Consider the following 22,281-nt stretch of genomic DNA (forward strand, 5'->3'; position numbering starts at 1 on the left):
AAAGATACATCCCCAACAATCAGTCCAACAGTCTGGGCCATTTGAGCGAGGCGGCGTTTTTTTAATAGGGCAGAGTCTGCTGCCTCCTAGGTGCTGGATTTTTAATTCCACCTTCTGAGTCACATCGTCCCGCAGTGGGAGAGAGGTAAATACTATGCCAGACATTTATCTAGGATATAACCAGGATTATATTCATCAAGAAAAACGGCTCTCCTTTATCTATTTTTAATCAATGATATCATCCTTTACTGACTGCATAATTTGACACTGATTCACTCTGCATGGTTATCCTGTAATGTAATGGGTAAAATTACTTTCCTCAAACGTTTTGCATCACCTTTATGTCCTATCTCTATTGATCTCAAGTTTTCAAACGACCTCTTTCTCCTTTGTCCATATAGAAGTGAAAAAATAAAACTGAGGAGTTCTTAGGAGCGCTTATAAAAAAAAAAAAAAATCACTCAAATAAAGTTAAGGAGACCTCCAGAGCACTACTAAAACCACCATTACAGAGTTTCTTGCCAGTCCCTCTGCCTCGCTTCAAAGAGAAATAATGTTGATAATTACAATAGTCAGAAGAGAATGTTAAGAAATAATAAATAAACTCCTGAGTTAGCATCAAATAATTTTTAAATGAGTCAGCATTTTCTTTCCGCATTAGTATATAAAATTGAAAATAACTGACCCCCCCCCCTTTCTGAACAAATTTGGCCCAGCTGATCTTCAAATTTTTTTTTTTTAGATATTATTTATCCAAGGCATTGGTGTTCAAGAGTATACCAACTTTGAAGTAGGTGTTTGTTTTATTGTTTTTAACTTTTGTAGTTGTCTAGAATTCCATCCTTTATTAAAATACAAAAAAATCTTTATTACAGAACACAAATGCCATATTTCACGTAAATTGATCCAGTTTTTTAAATTAAATTTTATGAGACAGTGAACATGGAGTGTCTCTCTCTGCCATCTTGAAAAAATAAAGGGAAATAATTCAATCTTTATTTATTTATTTGTGGACTATTATCTTCATCCTCTAACTGTTGTCCCACAATGCCTCAGCCAGAAATTCAATGTCTCTATCCACTGTGGCACGGACCCTTGGCACAGTCGATAGAAATATTGAATCTCTACGCTTCCAGGTGAGCATCGTCCGAAAAAAACGGTTTCAATCCTACCCAAAGCTGATCAGAGGCTTAGTTGGCCAAAACATGGTGAGACGACAACTATGGAAGGCAGTAATTATTGAAGATACACTTAAGAGACTCAGCATTTCTATCCCGTTATGGTTTACCTCCTGATGAAGGCCGGAGGAATGGTTGGTCGGGGCGTTATGGGACAACTAGATGATGAGGATAATAGTCCGCAAATAAATAAACAAATATATGAATCAATCATCTCAAAAGGATTCCAATAATAAAAATAATGATTCAGTCTTTAGAAATTTTATTTAGTCATGTAATGGCTTTGATTTACTATTAATTGCTTAAAATAAAAAAATAATTTTATATATTTAAAAAAAAAAAAAAACCTTTTTGATCAATTTAAATATGATCTTTTCGTTCTTTGACAGGTACGTACATCAAATATTTTTTTGTTTTTTAAAACAGGAAGAATTCTAGATAACCATCTTAACTTTTAGTTAGACATGCCATCAAGTAAAGCTTCCTCATAATTTTACTGGTACTTTTACATTTAGCGCACCGGATTTCAGTGATGTTGACTCAGGTTTGACCGGCAGCTAACATAAACTGCCGGAATATGCGAAGTACTGATCAAATCTTAAAAACACTAAGAAACAAAAAAAAAAACATTTTCCTGATACTAATTACAAAAAAAAAACAAAAAAACAAAAAAAAAAACAGAAAAAACAATAAAATATAACAACAAACTACACTAAATTTTATGAATAAATTTTCTTTTTTCTTTTAAATAAATAGAAACTTTTTTTTAAGGTTAGGGTTGGACTGATTAAATTTGTGCATAATTATAAACTAAATTTCTTCAGGGTTTAAGGTTACTGCTCGGATTTGTTTGTGCATGATTAAAAACTTAATTTTTTTCTTCCATTTTATTAAAAGTCGTCTGCTTCAATTTTTATTAACTAATTAACTGCAATCACCTTTTCATTGGCTTATCAACTTCACCAATACTCAACATATTCTGGTGGTTTACATCAGCTGTTGGTTCAGCCTGAGCTGACATTTAAAGAAATCCGCAAAAGTACTATTTTATTCGAATAAATAAAATAAAGTTACTTGTTTTTAACCGTTTTATGGTTTTTTTTTTTTTTTACACAGTGATCACCACTTATCAAGGCCCGGAAGCCACTCAGGGATAAGGGTTATTGCATGTTAGTGTGAAGATTTGATGAAGTGTTTACTTAAGGGGGCGGTTCATTAGGAATTTGTTAACATTGGACTTGAAGGCATCCAAGTTGTAGTCCGGAGGGAAGCAGGCAGATGGAACAGAGTTCCACAGGCGTGCAGTTCTAAATATACACCTTAACCGCATGTATGATCTTAGCGGCATGAATATAGACCAAATTCATCCACTGACATTCCACAGGGACATCCGACCTAGAAAAAAAAAATCATTAACCATCATTTTTCTATTACAAACTCAGAAGGAAAAGCAAATGGCAATTTTGATGACTCACCTTTCAGTGTCTCTATACTCTCAATAGAGAGCGTACCTGAGCTTGCCGTTGATGACACGGACGAGGATCGACGTTCTCGAACATTACTTGGTAATTTCAGTTCTGCTAAGATAAATAAAAGTAGTTTTTTTTTAATAAATATGTTTTAAAAAAATATATAAAAATAAATTGTACGTTAATTTTATTTCCATTTTTCTTTTAACAACCAAAACATATTTCCTCATTGTTATTCTATAAATTGTTTGTTTATATATGTTATGTTTTACTTTTACGTAGTTGAATCCTTTTATATTCGTGAATTTTTCAGTCGTAACTTGGCAATATATTGAATTTAGTGTCCAAAAGAATTTAAACTGTTTCCTTTCTTCATTTATAAATTACACAAAATTTTAAACCATTTTATATATATATATATATATAGAGAGAGAGAGAGAGAGAAAGAGAGAGAGAGAGGAAATTTATTGCTGTGAGTCCAGAATCCAACCAGTTTCGTCAGAATTCATAGATGGATCATTAATTCTGACGAAGCTGGTTGGATATTTCCTCATCTTCTGAGGATATCTTCCTAGCGGAAACAATATGTAAATTCATTCTGGACTCACAGCAATAAATTTCCTATATACTGCTCTGGCTACACATTGAGCACTCTAGTCTGTTTTTTTCACCACTGATGAAATTATATATATATAGATATATATATATATATTTTTTTTTTTTACACGGTGGTCACCACTTATCAAGGCCCGGAAGCCACTCTGGAATAAGAGTTATTGCAAGTACAGTGTGTTAGCGTGGAGATTTGATGAAGTGTTTACTTAAGGGGGCGGTTCATTAGGAATTTGTTAACGTTGGACTTGAAGACATCCAAGTTGTAGTCAGGTGGGAAGCAGGCAGACGGAACAGAGTTCCACAGGCGTGCAGTTCTAAGAAAGAAGCTTTGTTCATGGAATCCATGTTTTGATTTAGGCACAGATAAAGAGTGGGGGAAATTTTTCACAGTAGATTCTGCTAGACGGGTGTTTTTCGTGAAAGATCGGCAAGGGGGGACCAGAGATTGGAGTTCAGACGAGCACCTGCCATGGAAATACCGATAAAACTAGGATAGGCTCGCAACTTCTCTTCTGTGGGAGAGAGGTTGCAGGGTAGAGAAAAGGGCATCCCCCACTAAGCCAATTTTGTACTCTGTCAAAGCTGAATGTCTGTGTATGGTTACGAATGGGCTCTTATAGGATTGACTATTTTAAAAAACTGATTACATATAATGATAGAAGATGTATCGAGACACAGGAATGGGTATGTTTGATCTGGCAGAACGGTGGTTCATTAAAATTGTAGGGTCTGCATTCGCGCATGGTCCACAAAGTATGGAAATAAAAAGTTTAAAAATTAAAAAAAAAAAAAACGTTTACAAGTGTTTTTGATATAGATGTACATAATAATACTTTGATAAGTATGTTTTAACTTAAATAGGGATGGTATAATAAAATTGTGGGGTCTGCGTTCGTGCCTGGCCTCCATAGAATGAAAATAGGTACAAACTTTAATAAAGACCTTTCATATCTATCTGCGTAAGTATACTTTGATAATTATGTTTCTGTTTGAAGAAATATGGTATAATAAAATTATGGGGTGTTCGCTCGCACCTGATCTCCATAGAATGGAAATATGTCACAAAGTTTAACAAGGTTTTTGTAATATAGATCCACAGAATATTGTGATAATTGTTTCAGTGTGAACAGGTATGGTATTATAAATTATGGGGTTTATCTATTTTATTTTTACTTTCATCATATTTTGCTTTGGTTTTGATACCCCCAAATTCGAAGCTATGTCTTTACAACCCTTCCTTTTCATAACCTATCATACTTTCATAAATCAGAGTCCATTTTCTGTAGGCTGTTTTTGAACCCAGTCAACGACTGGTACTTTTGCTAGTATATATGTGTGTATATATATGTGTGTGTGTGTGTGTATATATCTATACATCTATAAAAACAGAGATGTGTGTGCCACAGACGATTTCTGATTGGTTAATCCAATAATCACATCTCCTAAAAAACTATGGTTCCTACGCTCTTACCTTTACCATAAAATATTATGGCTTTATTTATTGTCCATCTTGGAAGGGTTTAATTTTTTCATAACTTGTTATTTACAAATTAAAAAAATACGAAACTTACACAATCTTACAATCCAACCTACGACATCACGGCCGCCATTCTGGTGCTAGCCGCAGACACGTACACACAACACGAAAACAATGTTTTGAAAATCTAGCAAAAATTAATTTTCCTGAAATTTTTCAATATTTAAAAATAAATTATGCCGGCTGATAAAATTTTAAAACTTTTTTTTAAAGCTAGAAAGATAAAATTTAAAAATATTTATTTTTATGTAAAACGCGCGTTCACTCGTGGTCTTTTCATTTCGGGTTTGTATTACTGTACACATAGATTCGAAAAAGTTGTCAAAAAACAAATATATAACAAATAAATCTTATCAAAGGCAAGATAAGTTACTTTTCTACCAAACTGGATATATTTTTCGTGTTTTTATTTAATGTAACATATTTATTCAGCTCGAAAAACAGTTTTGTATTACTGTACACATAGATTCGAAGAAGTTGATAAGATACGAAACAATATGCATAATATAAACACAGCACGAAAACACGCGCACACACTCACGTCCACTACCGTCCTTGGCTACATCACGTTGTTATGGCAACACGATAAATACACAGTAAATTTGATTTTCTTCATTTCTACGCAAATATTACGCAAATATAAATCATATAGAATATCTGTATGAATATAATTACACGTAATAGTTAAATAAAAATGATCATCGTATAAGAGAACCGAAAAAAAAAACTAATAGGGAATTAATTAAAAACGATAAAAAATATGCACATTAGCTAGATCTTTTGTAGATGAATGCAATTCCACGACCCATAAATAACAAAGTTGTATTTTCTTTTTAAATAAATAGAAAAAAGGGGTGTTGATAAGACTATCAATACACACAAAAAAATATAGATTTATTTTTGGGTAAAGTTCCCCCGGGTTTTCCTTTCACTTCAGTAAATAATGGTCTTTTGTTATATATGTGGCGTACTATTATCCTTATATATATGATGTTTATGTTTATATATAAGTGATAGTGTCTGTGTGTGTCTGTGCGTCTGTGTGCATTTCCCTACGCTAAAACTCTGTCAATTTTAAGCCTACAGATTCGAAATTTGATATACAGGGTACTGAGATTTGGGAAAATCGATGTGATAGGTTTTCGACAGAAATTTGGCGATTAAGTGGTCAATATTCAACAATTTGACCTTTGAGAATTCTACCAAACTCCTCCTACAATTTTGGGTCTAAACACTTGATATTTTGTATATAGATTCCTTGGACATGGATCTAACTTATTAACTTTACTTGATCCCTAAACAATAAATGTTAAGAGGTCATAATAGGGGTCAAAGTTTAAAAAAATTGACAGTTTTTTTTTTTCTCAGCATACACTTCAAAACACCTGGGCAACGCCGGGCACCGATTGCTAGTATATATATATATATATATATATATATATATATATATATATATATATATATATATATATACACACACACACACGCACAGGCGTCAAAAAGAAAGTTTTCAAAAACTGCAAATTTAAGCTAAATTTAATGTAACTGTTTAAACAAACAATACCTCATTTGATTGGCCTTTTACCTTTCTATAATTTTCCATGTTCATATTTCACTTTTAATTGAAATATTCTAGTGTTCACCTCAATTTAAAAAAATAACTTCTAATTGAGGAGGCAAAAATAAAGTTTGCACAATGGAAAATTGTTATTTAAATGTAACTTTAGGTCATTAAGCAACACAAATACAACAGGAACACAATGAACTAGTTAATATTTAGTAGCATAGCCCTTCTGCAATTTGACAGCCTGTAATCTTTTAGGAATTTCATTGAATTAGATTGCAGCAATACTCTAGTGAAAGCGCATCCCACTTTTCTTTAATTTTTGTCCAAAGTTCTCCCAAATTTGAAATTTTATCATTGTGTATCTGTTACTTGATGTAATGCCATACGTTTTCGATAGGACTGAAGTCTGGAGATTGTGCAGGCCAATCCAAACACGGAATATCATGCTCTTCCAGAAACCTCTCCACTGCCAGCTGTGTGAATGGGAGCATTATCTTGCATGAAGATGTGATTATTATCCAAATTCCGACCAAAGTAGAGTAGAAAATGCTCAGTCAACATATTAATGTACTTGGTCGAATTAATTTGACCTTGGAAGTGAACTACAGGTCCTGGACCATTGGTACTAATAATGCCCCACACCAAAACTAAACCTCCACCACCTTGCAGTGTTGAAATTGAGCACCTAGGATTAAATTCTTTGTCTTTCCTCAGACGGACATATTGTCACCACCACTGCCTAGCCTATTGAACTTGCTTTCATCGCTAAAAAGCACTTTTGACCAATATGAACAGTCATGATCTTCATTGCATCTGACGAAGTCCAGACGGCGCTTTCTGTTCTTTTGGTCTTGCAACATATCCTCGCAAAATTAAATTCCTTGAATCTGTTCTTGACAGTAGAAAGAGAGCACTTTTTAACAAGATTGCACTGTTGTTGGATTTGGGGAGCCGTTTTAAATCTGTTTCTTAGGCTGCGGATCTTGATAGCATTGTCTTCTCTGTTAGAAGTTACTCTAGCACGACCAGATGAAAGTGTTTTGGTGCTTTTGCACAGTCTTTCGTACCGTTTTCTTATCACATTTCATTCTGCAGCCGATTTCTCGATTCGATAAACCAGGAAGGTGGAAATTAATGAGCCCCTGACAATCACTAGGAGAAAGTTGTGACATATGGACTAAATGCTACGTTGTATAACCTGGAACAACAACAATTACGATTAGAGAGGCTTTGTTGGTGGATATTTTAAACTGATTTAGAAGCGATAATTTAAGCTGGTTTAAGCGAATTTGTTGATGCGGACTTTCTTTTTGCCTCCTTAATTTGAAATTATTTTTTTAAATTGACGTGAACACTAGACTATTTCAATTAAAAGTGAGATATGAACAGGTAAAATTATAGAGGAAGAAAAGGTGAATCAAATGAAGTATAGGTTGTTTAAATAGTTACATTAAATGTAGCTTAAATTTGCAGTTTTTGAAAAAATTACAAGTGCGGACTTTCTTTTGCCGGCACTATATATATATATATATATATATATATATATATATATATAATATTAAGTAATGTGATTGATAATTTAAAATTTAAAAATCAAATTATAATTAAACTAAAAATCCGTTTCATAAGAAGGAACAACAACAAAATCAATTATCTGTACGATCGTTTCGGAAAACAATGCTTTTTATTGTGGTATACATCAAGTTATGTACAATAATTATATATAGATTTTTGTATAAGCAAGGTCTCCTCATCAGCAAATTTTGAAGGGTTTTTATTGAATTTAAAAGACACCATAAATAAACCTAGCATTAAAAGTAAGGCAGATGAATCTGAAAAAATTGAAATAAAAGGTCTGGATTTAAAATTTATAAGAAAATTAATATGGGTTAGAGATAGAAATAAGTAGAGAAAAATATATATTTTTGAATTTACATAATAAATTTGCTTTAAAAATATATATAGATATTTACCTTTTAATTTTTCGTTTTTTGAACTCAGGAACTGTGGTTAAAATAGTCATTTAGATGTTTGCTATAGCTTTTTATCTTATTGAATGATGAATTTTAAAAGGGGGAGACGCTCGTGCAATAAATTGTTTCCGTTAGCGTATTTTTGATTTAAAGACGCTACGGTTTATATATATAGAATATTACTATTACATATTTTAAGGGGAGATAATTGTCATGTTTTCTTTACTTTATTTATTTGAAGGGTGTAAGGGAGATAATTAGTCTAACTTAATTTATTAAAAAATAAAAAAAAATAATTGTAATCTATTTTTACTAATAAGTAATTTTTAATGATTTAAGGTGGTTTATATTTATTAAATTTAAACTAACGTTTATGACTACATGTCATAAGCTCCTGTCTTGAATTTAATAGTTTGGTTGTATTTTTTATATCTTCATATTTTAAATTTTTTAGGGTCTCTTTTGTACATAGTGCACAAAATTTATCTCCTGGTTTATATGATTTGCAAGTCTCAATTATTTGCCATTTTAAGTTGAAAGAAATATTGCTGTTTTTTAGTTGCCAAATATAGTTGGATAGAGTAGTTTGGTTTGACAGAGAGTTATTTTTAAAAGAATGTTTGTGCGTTGAAATTCTATGTTTTATTAGGCCAGATGTGGAACCAAAATATATTACCTCTTGCTTGTTGTGATTATTTTCCGTTAGGTCTGTCGTTGAATTATTATATGGTGGGTTGATTAGTAATTGATCGGTAGATTGGTTTAAGTTGGTGTTATTATTTAATCTGGTAGTTGAGTTATGGCTGTTAATAGGTTCATGTAGATTTGGAGTTTTTGATACTGTGCAGCTATAGATAACATTTTTAATTTTACATGAGCCTTGTAGGGGACATTTATTTTTTCTTCTACAGTTACAGTCCGATGTATTTTGTATAGTTGTATTTTGTAGTTTATTAATTTTCTTATTATTAGAGCTAATTATTTTCTGATGAAGGTTAGGCATAGTAGAGTAAGAGACTTTAATTGCGTTCTTATTGAAAATTTTATTATATCTATGGGGGGCTTTAAAGTTCTTATCTAATATTTTTAAAAATTCTCTGGCTATGTTTGTTTCTAGGTTTTTGGAATATGGGGGGTTCAACCATAGGATCTCCTTGTGTCTATTCTTACGTTTACGGGTTTTGGTTTGCTGTTTATTTGTATTATTATCTAATATTTGTGGTTTGGTTTTATCTTTTTTTGTCTCTTGGTTATTTTTCTTAACTCGTATACGGGAAGACATTGCCATATTATATGTTATTACGCTCTTAATAGGTTTATTTTCAATGCAGTTTATGTTTCTATCATTTTCATTTGTGAATTATATTCAGAGTTTTTAAGGGCCTCATTATAATATTTTTCATTTTTGGTAAATATGGATTTAGTAGAAGACAGTCTAGAAATTCTTAAAGCGATATTGGGAACTATTGATTTTAATATTGATTTTGGGTGGTTTGATTGATTGTGGACATATAGTAGTGATTGGTTAGGTTTATGATAGGGTTCAAAGGTAGAATTCTCAAGATTTAAGGTTATGTCTAAGAAATTAACAATTTTTTTATTAGGGTCAATTTTTATACTAAGTCCATAATTTTTAAATAATTTATGTAGAGCTTTAATTGCTTTTTCATAATTTTTATTAGTAGAATTAGTTACGAAAAGTGCATCATTTCTATATAGTCCTCCTTCAAGTTTGAATTGTTTATGGAGTATACAATGTATTTCATTTAAAAGGAAAAGCCCAACTAGATCAGTGACCTGAGTTGAATCCGTCGATCCCATTAAAATGTTGAAGTGGTTAGGGGTATTTTTCCTGGTCCAATATTTATTATCAAATGTTATTAAAGACTCTCTAGCTATAAGTATTAGTTTAATTTCGTCTTGAGTTATATTAGTTAATTTTCGTGCCATTAATAGAGATTTATTAAGTAGGATAGGTGATATAGATTGGTAATATGATTCAATGTCAAAAGAAAGAAATTTAATGTTATTTTTATTTTGAATGTTAGAAAACCAGTCGATTACTTGGTTGGAAGATTGCCATAGTGGGTATTTTATTATGGATTTAATTTTGGGGATAATTCTATCTAATATGTTTTTACTAACCAGTCCTATATCTGATTTTGAGGGGCAAATGAGTCTAATAGTAGGGTTAATATTAAAGCTGTGTTTGTGGTATTTTAAAGTAAATCTCGGGGTACCTGGTACCGTTATTTCTGTGTATTTATCTATTTTAAGTTTAGTTAAAATGTTTTTTGCATCATTGTTTATTTTATTTAGTGCTGATTTATTTGTTGTTTTATAATTTTTATTAAGTTCCTTATATATTAGATTTTTATATTGTATATAGTCCATTGTGTAGAAATTTCCAGTTTTATCTGCCGGTACTATGAGTTTATTTTGGTGGCTTATAGAAATAGATTTTGAAAATTTATTATTTTTTTTTAAGTGTTGGAGTGATATATTTTTTATTTTTCTTAAATTTAATATTTTTAATCAGGTTGATTATATATATATGTCATGTTTTACAGGAGTAAAAATGGACCCTGACAACTCGTCAAAGTGAAATCTTGGCAGTAGAACAAAGGAAGATGGAGAGGATAATGTTAGTCATCACTCTACAAGACAGAAAGATAAGCATCTGGATCTGCCAGCAAACAAGAGTTATTGACATCAATACTGCCATCAAAATATCCAAACACAGATGGGCAGGGCAGGTAGCCAGAGAGCATGAAAACGGATGGTCTATTAGGACAACAGAATGGACACCTCATGAACATAAGCCAAAGAGAAGACCAAGAATGAGATAGAGGGACAATCTGATACAAAACATGGGTCGCACATGGCAGTGGATAGCTCGGGACGGAGTTAGATGGCTAAAGTCCAAGGAGGGGTTCCTCATTGAGTGAGTGATTGACACACACACACACACACACATATATATATATATAGTTAATTATACAATCATTATTGGTTACATATGTGTATACATGTTTCAGTGGAATCCCAATTCAAGGATAACACTTCATCAGATCAAAAAAAGAGTCAATATCAATCCTTTTTTAGTCTGATGAAATGTTATCCTTGAATTGAGATTCCACTGAAACATGTATGCACATATGTAACCAATAATGATTGTATAATAAACAAACTATATACCAGCTCTTTAATAATCATGTGAGTTTTATTGGATTTACACCTAGGAAACCAATCGATACAATCATTATATGCATATAAGAGAGAGAGAGGGAGGTTGAGAGAGAGAGAGACATAAAAAATACCATTTCAATTATTCTTATATATATATATATATATATATATATATATATATATATATGAATTAACTGAAATTTTGAAATATTTTCAGATTAAAGCTTGTATAATACTGTAAAATTAAAGTCCATATAAATATTAATATTTAAAAGACGATCCCAATCAGATAAATCTCAATATATGAGATAGAGCAATAGTATAAATGAGAATTTAGAATTAAATTCTGTAAATTAATAAATTTCAAATTTATTATTCGACAAGGAATACAAAAATTTTAAGATTTAAAAGACTGAAAAGTTTTATTTTGTATTTCTTGTTGAATAATAAATTTGTTAAATTTTTTAATTTATGAATTTAAATCCTAATTTTCATATATGTGTGTGTGTGTGTGTGTGTGTGTGTGTGTGTGTGTGTGTGTGTGTGTTTATTTTACAGAGAATGCTTTAAGCAAACTACCTCAGCCTCTTCAAAAAAAAAATCAAAAAAAAGAAACCAACTGACTATTGTATGCATTTATTTCTTTTATATTGTCGGTTTTTTTTTGGGGGGGGGGGTTTTGCAAAACACTTATTTTATGAAGATTGTCATTTTCTGTTGGTGAAAACTGACAAAAGCATTGTTACATACGTTAAAAGCTTTGTAGATATCAAGGTACATTTTAATTTTTTTTTTCGTTGGTTGTCATGTTTTATAGAATGTCAACATTTTGTGCTGGAACTGTGATTAATTTGTTTGCAAACAAATAAGCTATAAACGATAGTTTCTGTTTAACCAACAGATAAGACTTTCACAGGTACTTTGTATCAGAGTGAACCTGGTTAGTGATAAGGGCTGATTCCATACTTTTCCAAGATTCCAAATTGAGGCCTCACTATTGAGTAAACTTTATGGTAAAATTTTTTTTTTTTTCTTATTCATGTTCACCCCTTATAAAGCATATCGCCACTTAAACGTAAGGGGCTACTATTTGGGGCCATGTCTAGGAAAGATTAACAAGATATTGATATTTGTTTATGTTATATTTAAACTTCTGCATATCAATACAGCCAGGGAAGCAGGTAGTAGGAAAGAAATTCCAAAGTCTAGCTGTTCGAGGGAAGAAACTATTTGAATAGAAAGCTTTCTGGCATTTAGGGACATCAACAGTGAAGGGGTGAGATCTTATTGCTAAACAGGTTTGTCGGGAATATGTACATCGAGGGGATACAAGCGAAACAAGTTCATCAGAACACATTCCATTAAAATATTTGTAAAACAGGCGAAGTGATGCAACATTGTGGCGATGAGACAGGGGCTGGAGCTTAGTTGATAAAGTGGGACCGATTAGATTGACAACTCTTTTTTGGACTTTATCTAAGAGGGAGAGACTAGTGGTAGATGCACCAGCCCAGATGTGGCAACAATACTCCATGCGTGGAGGAACGGTCGCCTTTTAGAGATACAGGACACTCTCAGGTGTGAGTAGTCTTCTAGCTCGATAGAGGGAACCCACCTTCTTTGCAGCAGCCTTTGCAATGTCTTCTATGTATTTGTTCCAGTTCATATTGCCCGTAAATGTTAGGCTGAGGAGTTTGAAGGTAGAATTCTCAGGTAGGGTGCTATTTGTCATGGATATAGGGGGTTGGAAAGGCGTCTTGTAATTGTTAAAGGAGAGCAGTTTATTTTTACTAGCATTAAATGTTACCATCCATTTGCGACCCCATTCCACTATAGTTTGGAGATAATTTTCTTACAATTCTGCCATTGTCTTAGATTTTTGTACATCTGTTCTTCCTTCATGCATATTATAGAGTGTTGTCTCATCAGCAAATATACCCATCTCGGGCACAATATTATCAGGAAGGTCGTTTATGAATATCAGGAATAATAATAATCCAAGGATCAACCCCTGAGGCACTCCCGCATTAATGTTATGCTGTTTGGATGTACGTATATCAATGACAACCTGTAGGTATTGAAAGTTAACTTTGGATTATTTGAACTACTGCTACATTCTTGACGTTAAAAAATTTCTGAGATGAGGATTGAATATTTGAATTATTTGCACAACTGTTCTCACATTTAATCCTTTTTTTTACATTCTCTCTCACACACAAGTAGTAAGATTACCTATCTAAAAAAATAGGATTAAGATTCTTAAAATTCAGTTAAATTCTGGGACATTTGAAAACCTGATATTTTCCAATGGCGTCTGACTACACTGCCTGGCCATAATCCAACATTTAAATTAAATTCTTTGAGTCTGGTTTGGTTGTTTTACGGCATATCAACCCTTTTCGGGTTATTTAATGCTAAATCCAGTTATTTTGGAAATAGTCTTCATGTTGCATCCAGCTATTTTGTAGATGACTTATTCTTCAAGCTTTTTGTATCTTCACTCACTAGTTTGTAGTGTTTGGATTGGTTTTTATCATGGAGTATTAATATTTACTACAATTTAAGTTAGGAAACCAGTCAGGAAGTGGGGGGGGGGGATAGAAAGAGAAAGGGGAAATGGGAAGAGGGAAAAGGTGGGTTGTTTTGCAAAACTTAATTATGTTTTGCAAAACCAAAAACAACTCACCTTTTCCCTCTTCCCATTTCCCCTTTCTGAAATGCACCTAACATTGATGCTTTCTGTTTTTCTACTTCTTTTTGCAAGACACAATTAAGTTTTGCAAGATACAATTAAGTTTTACAAAAGGAAGTAGAAAAACAGAAAGCATCAATGTTAGGTGCATTTCAGCTCAGGAAGTCAATATCTTCAGACAGCCTGATCTGGTAGCACCAGTAAATTCTTTGAAGCACATTTTTCAGCAAATTTTTTTCATGCCCCCCCACCCCACCACCAAAAACCTTAGTTTTTGTTTGAAAAAATATTTTTTCAATCAATCCATTAGCTTTAACTCTTCTGCAAGACTTCACAACAAAATAGACAACAACAAATCCAATTTAAATTTCTTACCAGTTTCAGGAGGAATTTCTGTTGCATCTGTTGGGGATTCTTGTTCTGGGATGGGATCCTCTTCTTTACTATCCACCTCCATGGGAGATGGCGGTGCATCCGTGGTCGTGATCGTGGTTGTTGTTGTGTTTGTTGATGTTGTTGTAACAGTGGCAGCTGTTAAAGTTGTTGTAGGTGTTGTTGCTGTAGCCGACATTATCGTCATTGTACTAACCGCTGACGTTGGAGAAGTGGATAACGATGAGGATTCCTCTTCGACACTGTTGTCATTGTTGCCCTCACTAACTGTAGGATTCGTTGGAATTGGGTCCATTTTCTACATTTTACGAAGATAGAAATAAGAATGCGATTGTTTGAATCAGTTCCACAACATCTGTTTTTATCATCATTAAAACGTTATACATTGGAAACAAAAAAAAAAAGTTTGGATATTCTGAAATACATTTATTCAAATTTATATTTTTTGGATTCTTTTGGACTACTATCTTCATCATGAAGGCAATCGCACAGCGTTTCACATGTATCTTGTCGAACTCGGGGAATCTGCACAGAAATCTTTATGTTGCTCATTCAAATTGGCACTTATGATGATAAAAAAAAAAAAATGAAAAAAAACATTTATATTTTATCTATTTGTCATAGAATGAAGATTGCATATTCCAAAAATCACAAAAATTGACCAAGTAGTTTTCTTTTTTATTTACAAAAAAAAAAAAAAAAAAACAATTGGCCCATTTTTTTTACCGATAAGTGACAGACAAGACCATGTTTCTCTAGAGAAAAACGTTAGGAGATAATCAGTGATTATTTTGACAGTTTTCACATGCATAAGGGTTGTCTGTCCTTGTCCACAAATTCATTGATGACACTTTTTTGCACCCTCACTAAAACAGAGTGAAATTTGATTTTCTTGAATAAAAAGAAAAAAATTGATCAAATTGAGTTTTGGAATTTTTACTTTTCATCCCGTGACTGGTACGTACATCATGCACACATTTTTGCATTTTCTTTAATTTAAAATGCTGCCATAAGTGCCAACCTGAATAAGCACCCTCTTTATTTAATCCAATGAGATAGCATGCTCTTGTTCCGTCAGCAATGGCTGGGTAGTAATTTACAACTGTATTATGAGTGCTGCCTGCAGTAAGGGTTGAACCTTCAACCTCCATAAAAGTGTAACCTACAACTGAATTTTACCAAGTATTTCATCCACGATGCCACAAATCCTTCGCTAACGAAATGAGAGCATGTGTATTAAATAAAAGATTCTGTTTGAAATTCCGTACAGATTCTAGAGTTCAACAAGATATACCTGAAGAAGGCTGAAGGTTAAAAACTTTGATGGGACTAGTAGTCTACATAATAGTGTTGGGACAATTAATCGAAATTGGAAATCGGAAAAACCGGGAGAATCGCAAAATCGGAAAAATCTGTGTCTATTTTCCGATGCCAAAAACGATTATTTTAATATTTTATTCAAAACAAAATCTCCCATTGCTGCAAGTGATAATGGAATAAATATTTGATTTCAAACTTCCAGTAGAACTAAAATATATAGATCACCCACCCGCAAGTGTTTTTACATTTGAGAAAATATATACAAATTTAACATGTATTTTTACAATCGGGGGTGAAAAAATGACAACTTTGTTAAAAATTTAGAAATTTATAAAAACTCGGAATCAGTAATTGTATCAGAATCTGAAAAACTATTGGAATTTTCCCAACACTACTAAATAATCGAAATGATCAATTCTCATCTCAAAATTTCAGAAACATAATAAATGATTATTTAATGATGAAAATGAAATTTCAAATATACTCGTGTCCGAGGTTACACTCTAAAATACTGTCAAATCTAACATTGATCTACCCAGGTTAAATCGTGCCTTTCAGTTTTACATGTTGAATGTCTTTCAGAAATTGATTTCCAAAGTAGACTATCGCTGACCAGGTCTTTAGTTATCCTTCTTTCCCTCAGATGCATTTCTATCACTTTCTCCCCATGTTTTCCCGTGATCTGGGCCTACAACTATTCTATATCAATGAAGTCGAAAACTCTCATCCATTCTTTGAACATGGTCACAACACTGAAGTCTCTTATTGCACACACATCTCCGTATACTTTCCAGATTTAATCATATTACACAGCCATCATGTCATTCTCATATCAACTGCGGTATTGTTGCAACCATCTACCATTAGCCTCTCCCTCTTGGATAGGGTCCAAAAAAGTTTTCAATCTAATAGGTCCTACTTTATCAACTAAGCTCCAGCCCCTGTCTTATTGCCACAGTGTTGCATCTGTGTCTTTTTTACAAATATTTTAGTGGAATGTGCTCTGATGAACTCATTGTACCTCCTCGACGTACATAACCAAGACAAACCTACTTAGCAACAAAATCTCACCCCTTCACTGTTGACTTTCTACTCTAATTAATAGTCGAATTTTGACCCCTTAGCAGCTCCTTTTACAGGCTGAAAACCAAACAGAATTTGTTCTACAGGTTTAAATTTCCTATATAGCAAGTTTCAAATCTGTAGACCAAAAATTGACATAGTAGTTTGGTGGAGACCGTTCTCTACACAGAAAATTGTTTATATATATATATATATATATATATATACACAGGGTGACCAAAAAAAAACATAGGACATTCAATTGTTTTTCTGAGCATTTTACAACCAACGGAGAAAAAAAGGCCAAAGACCCTAGTGTTTTGATGTGATGTTTTGAATATAATAAACTAGTTATGACCAAAGTTTCATTTCATTTGGACAAAACACTAAGAAACGGGGCCTAGAGTCGGGTCGTTTTTTTGGGTCACCCTGTGTGTGTGTGCGTGTGTGTGTGTGTATACATATATATTATTTAAGGGTAAACAGTAAAGAGTTTATCCTCAAATAAAAAATATTTTGCTCTTGTTAAGCACTATCTAACAACTTCGTTGTATTCATTAGTCACGACTTTTGAACATCTCAAACCTATATATATATATATATATATTAGTGACCTTGTCTGTCTATGTGTATGTAGAACGGTTTCTACCAAACTACAAACTACTGTCAATTTTTGGTCTACACTATGTATAATTTTTATTGATATTTGTGATAATAAAAGATTCAAATAAATATGATGGTATGAATTAAAAAATGGAAAAGACCCAATTACTCAATGTTTTGTCCAACTATTTTGTAGGCTTTTTCAAGAGTGAAGAAAATAGCTAAAAATCATGTACAACTAGATGATCAGTTATTTTGGGAGAAAATTTTTGTAATGAGAGTATAATAAACTTTAATTTATGTAAATAATAAAAATACTATCTATACTCCTATAAATTTGTCTTTTATTTGTGTATATTCATATTAAAAACCCTTTTTTGCTATTTATTTTAAAAACCAAGTACAATTTTGTTATGTATGGGTTGTGAAAATTGCATTCATTTGCAAAAGATCTAGCTAATTTGCATATTCTTTTAAACATTCATTTTAATTAATTCCCTATTAGATTTTTTTTAGTTTTTTTAATAGGATGATCATCTTTAGTTAACTATTACGTGTAATTATATTCATACAGATATTCTATATGATTTATACTTGCATAATATCTGTGTAAAAAGTATATAGTAAACACAAACCTCTTTCTATATATATATATATATTTATGTATGCATATATATATTTGTTTAAAAAATTCTGCCTACCAAACTCCTCTGTCAGTTTTTGGTCTACAGACATGAAACTTAATAGATAAGGAATTCAAACCCATGTGAAACTTTATATTTGGGTTTTAGCCTGGGAAAATCTGTGCAAAAGTGTGAAAATTTAAAAAAAATGGAATTTGCCAGGTGACGGTCGAACGATGACATTACAAATATGCATGCATAACGTAATAGCTATTGGTTCATGTTTTAATTTTTTGAATATGTGTTCATAGATCAGGCATTAACGTCAAAGGAAAAAGTACATCATAAGCTAAACGTTTTGGTTTCGATTCTCGGTAGTGGTGCACAAGTCATTTTTTTTAAAACTTTAACTCATTACTATATATTGGATCCAATATAATTTGTATATGTAAAAGGCAAAATCTGTGTTAGTGTGTGTGTTGTGTGTGCATTTTTTCTGTATGTCCGGCAAAGGTTTTGTTCGCGGGAGTTCTCGGGTGGGGGTGGGGGGGATGGTTACTACATTTTAGAACTTTTTATATACCATAGAGATTGTAATATCTACGATTTGCGAACGCGCGCCGCATCTAGATTTATTTACATCGACTTCTACAAAATTCTTGCTATTTCGGCTCCGTTTATGTGTGTTCATTTTTTTTGTATAAAAGCAAAACTAATCTGAAGCGAAGACACTTTCCCGGCCATCGTGCTGGAAAGCAATAAAGCTTTGATCAATGTGGGAGAAACAAACCTCTTATATCAGACAATTGCTATTTAATTTGGACAAACTCCTTTTTATGGGGAACCATTACGGCAGAGAAGTACTGTCAACAAATGGACGAAATGCATCAGAAACTTTAATAACACCCAGCATTAGTCAACAGAAAAGGCCCAATTCTGCTTCACCATAATGTCCAATTGCACATTGCCAAATCAACCTTGCAAAAGTTGAATGAATTACGCTACAAACCTCTTCCTCATCCGCCATATTCTCCAAACCTCTCACCTATTGACTACTACTTTTTCAAGCATCACGACAACTTCCTGCGTGAGAAATGTTTCAAAAACCTAAGCGATATCAAAAATGCCTTCAGCGACTTCATCGCCACCAGAACGCAAGATTTTTATGTTACTGGCATAAATATGTATATTTTGCGTTGGCAAAAGTGTATTGGTTTTGATGGTGCTTATTTTGATCAATAAATTTTTGTTGGAGTCAAGATATCTTCATCAGAATTTAAAAGTTAAAAATCCCAAGAACTTTCTTGCCAACCTAAAAATAACTGATTAATTTCTTGCTTTTAAATTAGTTCCGTTGTATTGTTTTGCTTTTTTTTCAGCAAGTTTATCCATTGAAATATTTTCTTTTTCAGTAAATTTTGTTGTATTTGTGTAAACATCGATTGAAATATTTTCTTTTTCAGTAAATTTGTTGTATTTGTGTAAACATCCATTGAAATATTTTCTTTTTCAGTAAATTTTGTCGTATTTGTGTAAACATCCATTGAAAACTGTTAAATAGATCATAATAATGATCCAAGAGGTTGAAAAGCTACGATGACGGGAGTGGTACCATTAAAACAAGCAACCTTTTATACTCCAGATTTAATTTTTCTACATAGTCACCACCATTCTCGATGCACTTTTGTCTCTTTTGATGCTTCGGCTGTAAAAGTCTGTAGCACACTTTATCAGCCATATGTTGACACTTTGAAATCGACAAACCCATCTCTCCTAACTATGGTGTGACAAGGTCAAAAAAGATTGCATTACTCTTCTTTGTTGCATAACTTATATTCTATAAATGACGAAGATTAATAAGGGAGGTAATGTGAGAGGGTCAAAAAGAAAGCAAAAATAAAAATTAATAAATAAATTCCTCTTTTTCTTTGTTTTTCATTGTACACTAGCTACTAGCTATGATAGTTAATGTTCTTTCAGAGAGAAATACGCTGACTGCCGAACCCGGATCTGGCCATTCCATGATTGGCTAAAAACTAACCAGTGCCCTGGTCAGGTCTACATCCAGGTTAGAAACTGTTCTTTCAAAGAGAAATAAGCTGATGGCCAGACCTGGATCTTGCCACTCCGTTGATTGGCCGAAAACTAACCAGTGTCCTGGTCAGATCTACATCCAGGTTGGTAACATATTTTGGTATTTAGAAGCATTTTTTTGGACTGGCAGATTTTGACCGGATTCTCTCACCTGGTGTTCCCAATTGAGAGAGAGTCTCGTCTCGAGATACTCGTTAGAGAGATTTTTTGGCAAAGAGACTTTGTCAGTAATGAGAGGAGAAACTTTGTCACTTGGTGACACGGCCCACGAAAAACTTAATTTTTCTAAATAGAGACTCTTTTCCGAATCCTGTCCTATACGTGACCGCTAATAAAATTATACATATTTTTCCATATAAAGTCTTTTTTCTCTGTATTCTTGTGAAACGACCGCCAAGTGACCCACACACACACACGGTTGCCAGTTCATACATGGTAACATCAACTGCATCAGCTTCGTAAACGTTCAACAAGATTTAGTGAACGTTTATCGGTTCAGTTTATTCTGCGTTGAGGAAATCTATGATGCATCTCTGCTTCTGATGTATGTCCATGACAGGGGTTGCTGTCTTAGAGCCTCACACCATCAATATCTGCAACAGAGAGATGAAACTTTTAGGTCATAAATGCATAAGTTCACTCATCATAACAATATCATTAGCAAACTCCTCTGATCCATTTGGGCAAAATATAAAAAAAAAAATAGGAGGCATTACTTTTGGAACATGCTTCATAGTAACAAACGACAAGAATTTGTGATACTTACTTTGTGGTCTGGAGGTAGAGCTTGAATATTTGGTGGTTGGACCAGTTTCTTAAAACCATCATAGAAAAGGACTTCATATCCGGCTATAAAAGAAAGAATAAATAAAATGCAACATAATAAAATTAAAGAAAAAACAAGGAACTTCATGGTTAGTTTAGGGGTTGTTTTATTTTTCATAATCCTTCATACGCACTATGGAAGCTTGGCATCTCTTAGAGGCAATGGTCGTTCATTCAGTCTGGACACTTCTCTCCATCAGGAAATTGGAACATTTCATGCAGGAAGGAATTGAAGACAATTCAATCTTAAACTAATCACAAAGTTCATTACTTGAAATACTTAAAACATTAATTTAAAACTAGTGGAACCTCTAAGCTAGCAGGGACGCCCGGCGTAGCCCAGTAGTAAAGTATGCTTAAATATGATATTTTAATTCTTGCAGATTTTATATATATTATTATAGAGTTAACGTTCTATGTATTTTTATATATTATAAAGTTGCGATTTCAAAAATAAAAAACATATCCATATGACTTGGGTATATCAGCTGGAATTGAAACTCAAGCCAAAACTTATGAAAAAAAATATATGTATCTATATATGTATATATATATAACTTGAGTTCCTTCAGCTATAATTGAAACCAAAACCTAAACTTATAAAGAATTCTTGGTAAAATTATTTAAAAAAAAAAAACATGAATTAAGTACCATTAGATATAATTGAAACCGAAACCAAAACTTAAGAATTCTTGATAAAATTATTAAAAAAAAAAAAAAAAAATAGACTACTGGAGTGCTATGAAGAATTCTTGGTAAAATTATATATTACAAAAAAAATGGAACAATTAAATGACGTCACTTGGATGTAAGCATGACACACAAATAACACACGCTATCCTATTTATAAATAATAAATATATCATTCATAACTCTGTTGTAAAAATTCAAAACAAATATTTGTATTGATTAAGTTAATTGGACAAGTGTTCTCATCGTGTGTTATCTGTCCACTGTTTCGGTCGTGTAACCTCAGACTTTCATCAGGTGTAATAGTCGCCACGTTTTAACAGGAAAAAATGGGGTTAGCTCTGCACTCTAAAGTTTCAGATTTTTGGGTCTCGTAAGTGTACATAAATTATAAAGATAATTTAATTATCAGGGAACACGAGGGGTATAATATCTAACTTATTATGATCAA

The 22,281-nt window shown here is 32.5% G+C and overlaps 1 protein-coding gene across 14 annotated transcripts in view; it reads right to left on the reverse strand.

Annotated features, from left to right (window-relative positions):
• Positions 1 to 22,281, reverse strand: part of LOC145243583 (PHD finger protein 20-like protein 1) — a 200,070-nt gene that overhangs the window by 110,016 nt on the left and 67,773 nt on the right. For 8 of the 14 annotated variants that reach the window (XR_013862915.1, XR_013862914.1, XM_080106568.1 and 5 more), the window contains 3 exons: positions 21,082 to 21,164; positions 14,596 to 14,911; positions 2,654 to 2,758 (listed from right to left, as the gene is read on the reverse strand). Coding sequence is in view for 12 of the 14 variants with exons in the window: in XM_080106568.1 (XP_079962694.1) it covers positions 2,654 to 2,758; positions 14,596 to 14,911; positions 21,082 to 21,164 (504 nt within the window). In the remaining 2 variants the exon portion in view is untranslated. The remainder of the gene's footprint in view (positions 1 to 2,653; positions 2,759 to 14,595; positions 14,912 to 21,081; positions 21,165 to 22,281) is intronic. The other 6 variants (XM_080106569.1, XM_080106571.1, XM_080106567.1 and 3 more) reach the window with 1 other exon arrangement.

Source organism: Euprymna scolopes, chromosome 22 (genome assembly GCF_053919585.1).
Source record: "Euprymna scolopes isolate OS-2025 chromosome 22, ASM5391958v1, whole genome shotgun sequence".
Taxonomy (NCBI): domain Eukaryota; kingdom Metazoa; phylum Mollusca; class Cephalopoda; order Sepiida; family Sepiolidae; genus Euprymna; species Euprymna scolopes.